The sequence below is a fragment of the Haemaphysalis longicornis genome, unplaced genomic scaffold, assembly GCF_048455015.1.
Source record: "Haemaphysalis longicornis isolate Haplotype H1 unplaced genomic scaffold, Haemaphysalis longicornis Haplotype H1 scaffold_8, whole genome shotgun sequence".
Classification (NCBI taxonomy): domain Eukaryota; kingdom Metazoa; phylum Arthropoda; class Arachnida; order Ixodida; family Ixodidae; genus Haemaphysalis; species Haemaphysalis longicornis.
Genome location: NW_027526445.1, coordinates 173,380,473 through 173,385,025, shown reverse-complemented (window position 1 = coordinate 173,385,025; position 4,553 = coordinate 173,380,473). Strand labels below are relative to the sequence as shown.

At 46.4% G+C, this 4,553-nt stretch overlaps 1 protein-coding gene across 1 annotated transcript in view; it reads right to left on the bottom strand.

The window, feature by feature from the left end:
- Positions 1-1,879: 1,879 nt before the first annotated feature.
- The window catches only part of LOC144148584 (kell blood group glycoprotein homolog), a 26,815-nt gene continuing 24,141 nt past the window's right edge, over positions 1,880-4,553 (bottom strand). Inside the window, exons 4-6 of the mRNA XM_077680099.1 lie at positions 2,741-2,765; positions 2,278-2,302; positions 1,880-2,122 (exon numbers count right to left, since the gene is read on the bottom strand). Coding sequence (XP_077536225.1) covers positions 1,880-2,122; positions 2,278-2,302; positions 2,741-2,765 — 293 coding nt within the window. The remainder of the gene's footprint in view (positions 2,123-2,277; positions 2,303-2,740; positions 2,766-4,553) is intronic.

Here is a 4,553-nt window from a genome sequence, read left to right as displayed (position 1 = left end):
AAGGTTGGTGATGATTCCTCAAGTTGATGGCTAATGCTAATATTGCTGTATGATGATGTAGCTGACAGAGCCATTGATATAGCTGGTGATGATGGTTCCCCAGGTTGATGACGTGTGCTGTTTAGCTAAATCTTCCGTGGTGAGTACTTCATACGGCCCATCGAAGAGACGGAAGCAGGAAGGCAGTTGCTGAGCTTTGAAGAAGGAGCACCACTAACAGAAGTGGTGTGGAGCCTTTGGAGTCGGCCACTGCAAAACGGAGACGAACGCAATCAGCTTTTCAGAGTGTGGCACAGTATTTTATTTCTACGTGAATTAGAAACTATAAACGCACAACGACAATTTATTTCACGCAGGCGTTGTCATCTTTACGCTAATCGGGAGCAGCAAGAAACTTCCTACTACTATATCACACAAAGCAGTAAATGTTAAGCCACGAAGCTTAATTCCAACTGCTACCTTGTTCCCGAAAAGCAAGGGGAATTTCATTGATCAGCCCAATGTTGCAGGACTATTTATAGTGACTAGACCACCCTGAAATGACAACCGTGACCTGGACAACAGTGAGACCTGGACATCCGTGAAAGAATATATTCTCTCATGTCAAGGTAGTCTCGGATTGCGGTATACCATAACTCCATTTACATGGCGCTTAAGTGCATGTTTTAGTTACCAGTAAGTGCAGTTACTTTTTGGAGTGTAACATTTGCAGGGTGTTACGATTCAGTGCGCCGCCACCATGTTTGCGCGTGCTGCAAGTTTCGGCGTGCTTTGGTGGTGTGTAAGAAAGCTGCCTCGGACAGGTCACAGCTTGCAGGGGATGGGCCAATTTTTTGCGTTGAGACTTGCTCCGGCGAAGCCGACGCCGCAGCATAGATTGCCTCTCCCCCCTCTCTCAGATTCAACGAGCGCCGCTTCACCCGGCCCCTCACGAACACGGAAGGAGTGTTGTGTGTGTCTGTACTATTTTCGGGCCGTATGCACAGAAACACCGGGAAAGCCGTGGAGCCGTTACGGCTGCTGTGTATATAAAAAAACCCACACCTGCATATCATAGGCGGCGTCTATGACGGCACGCGATTTAACCGACATATTTCCATCTGGTATTTATTAGCGTGAAACTTGATGGTTTTAAGCTCAAACAGCGTTTTGCGCGCGTCTCCTGTGCGAAGCAGTTTCCCGGACTGAAAAAAAGAAGCTGCATTTTTTGTTCACTGCTTTTTTGTAGTAACTGCAGCGTTGGCATGGGCCTGCCTAAGTACCACAACCCCCTGTGCCAGTTCTACGTACCCAACATCACTCGAAAGCCCGTGTCTGAAAGCCACGACTGACTGACCGGGCTAAGGCGGGGACTGTCAACTGGGAAACCCTGCATGGGAATATTTTATTACACTTGTAAAAGGGCCATGAATGCAAAATATAACTTGCTTTAGATTGAAATAACCTAGCCTTTGGTAACTCTCTCAGCTCCACTGCAGCCACGAAAGACGCTTTTTAACCGAAAAAACTCGAGATATTAGAGACCGTTTTTGACAGTCCCCTCCGTTCCCGGCGGACCGCTCAGCGTGACCGGAGCGTCATCAATAAAAAACACTTTTAGCTGAGCGATAACCGTATCTTCCTCGACGGGAAACATTCGCGCCACCGGTCGTGCCCTTTGCGTCATTAAACCATAACGTCATCCAACGGATATATAGGAATGATATTTTAGGCACTAAAATAAAGCAAAGTGCCCTGTTTATTGCCTTATTTCACCTTTTTATACAATGTAGTCGCTGACTCGATATAATGGTCATAAATATATTTAAAATAATCCGTTCAACTTTCGAATAGCCAAGCAGGTAACCGCAGCAGGTAACCCCTGACATCAATACTACCGCTAAGACCACTCACCATATTGCTCGGAGACGTGGGGGCCCGGAGAGCTGTGTCCGAGGACGAACTCCTCCTCCCACTGCGAGCCGGCCCGGTCGCTGCTATCCAGCGTTGCTGTGCACCTGATGCGCATCTCGTCGAGCACAAAGTGGCTCGGGCGAACCGTGAATCGAAGGCCCAGGGATGTCACCTGGCGGCCAGACTCCGCAAGCTGGACTGGGTAGTGGACCAGGTACCTGCTGGACACCTGCGAAAACACGGCCATCATCAGCAGACACAGCAGTCCCTCCAGCGCAGAGGAAACGGCGCGTCAAAACGTTCCTCCTCACCGATGCTGTTTTATAGTGCAGACGGTAATAGAGAGTTTTAGCATTCCGTATGCTCCGTTTCTTCGGCGCGTACCGTCAGTACCGGGACGAGACTGCGCCTGCGCGCGCGGGCGTGGTGAGGGGGCACCCCCAATCGTGACGAATGCGTGGGCATGGCGAAGGCCTGCCCTCGGAACTAATGCACCTTACCGTCACCGAATGGGATAGTGCCCAGTGAGGTCCCCGTCAACATGGTAAGCACGGAATGGACGAAACGGACGGAATGCTAAAACTCGCTAACAGTACGAATACAGTCCACAGCAAACGCTACATTGAAGCCATTTATAATTGAAAACTTAAGTAGGTGTGAATGGTAACGCCACGCGTATTACTAGTTCAGAAGGCGGAGTCTTAAAGGACGACAACATCGTTTTCAAGTTGTTAGTATTTGTTTAGTGCACAATAACTATTTCATAACCTTTTTTATTTTTTGAAAACCATAAAAATGCAGCTTAAGAATGATTTTCTGCTGCCGAATTTTGAAAGAAAAAAGTTGCAGAAGCAATTCTTGCTGTTTCGCGACTTCCAAAATAGCGCGTAATTTTTGGACTTGTTTTTACGAATTTTTACGTAGAAAGTAATCGTTCCGTGAAACAGGGGGTGTGCCTGACAAACAGGGTGACGTAAGGCAACGTCGCTTACGCCAAACGGCCAGTGTCGTGTAAGACAACTCCAAACCGGCGGAGTGCTGTGCAGCTAAAACAACTATAGTGCGTCCAGTACCAACGCATCGGTACTTCTATGTTTGCGTGTATTTTCATAACTTTCATTGTTTACCACACATTCTGACTACTATAAAACGAATATGTAGTACGTTTAACCGCACAGAACTCGTTCGGCAAGTTTATGAGCCGTGCCTATTTGGTGTTTGCTTTTGTCGGCCTCAGCCAATCGCACAGCTGGACATAAGACATGATACATTCTGTTGCGGGAAATGAGCGGGTAGGTCGCATGGCCATTCCATTTTTTGTAATTATATAGCTTATTTGAGTGAAGTGTGCGTTAAAAGTGGTGTAAATATGATTCTAACGACGCAATCTTTCGAGTGAACCAAATTTGTGTTTTTTCTGCATGGCCCCTTTGAAGGCATGAAAAGAGGAAAAGATGCAGGCGATGGCTACATAACTGTGAAACTTTTAAAGGAGGGCGGCGATATAGTAGTATAAACGCTTGGTAAACTATTTCCAGAAAGCTTAAGATCTTAAAAGTACCCATAGCCTGGAAAAACGCCAACATAGTTTTAATTCATAAGAAGGGAGATACCAAAGATCTTAAAAAATATAAACTCATCAGCCTTCTGTCAGTTGTGTACAAGCTCTTTACCAAGGTAACAGTGAACCGCATAAACGACAGCCTAGATTTCCAACAACAGAATGATCAGGCGGGTTTTAGAAAAGGATACTCTAAAATGGATCACATTCATGCCATCAACCAAGCAATAGAAAAATGCGCACAGTATAATAAGCCGCCCTACATGACATCTATAGCCTATGAAAAAGCGTTTGATTCAATAAACTCCACCGCAGTGATGGAGGCCATAAAAAATCAAGGAATAGAGGAAACCTACCTAACAGTCCTAGACAACATAGATATGAGGGATGCACAGGCTGGTTGATCCTTCACAAGCAAAGCGACAAGCTCCCGATCTTAAAGGAAGGGCGCCAACGAGATACGATCTTGCCAAAATTTCTCACAGCGTATCTGGAGACGGTATTCAGGAAGCGTGACTTTGAAAACGTAGGTTTACGGATAAACGGGGAATACTTGAGCCATTGGAGGTTTGCAGACGACATAGTTTTGCTCAGTGAGTCTGCAGAACAACTACAAAAATGATTGACGAATTACAAGCTCAGAGCGTCGCTGGGGTGGTAAAGATAAATATCAGTAAACCTTAAGTAATGATAAATAAACATGCTGAACACGTCTTTTTCAGCATGGGTAACGGAAGGCTGGAACAGGGTAACGATTGTAACTACCTTGGACTGGTGGTCAGTGCTTGAGGTAGAAATCCGGCTCAGAATAGGAATGGGTTTGGGTGCACTCGGCAAGCACTCACACCCAATGAAAAGTAAGCCACCTCTATCCATAAAGGGAAAGGTATTTAATCAGCGCATCCTGCCGGTGATGACATATGGAGCGAAAACTACTTAGCAGCTTACTAAACAAGTAGAAAGCAAACTCAGATACGTCCTACGTGCCGTGGAGAGTATAATGATAGGAGTAATGCTTAGGGACAGGAAGGTGCTCACGGGTCTGGCAGCCATAGTCGCTGAAGCACTGCGTCCGTCGTCCACCAAGCTGCCCTAACCC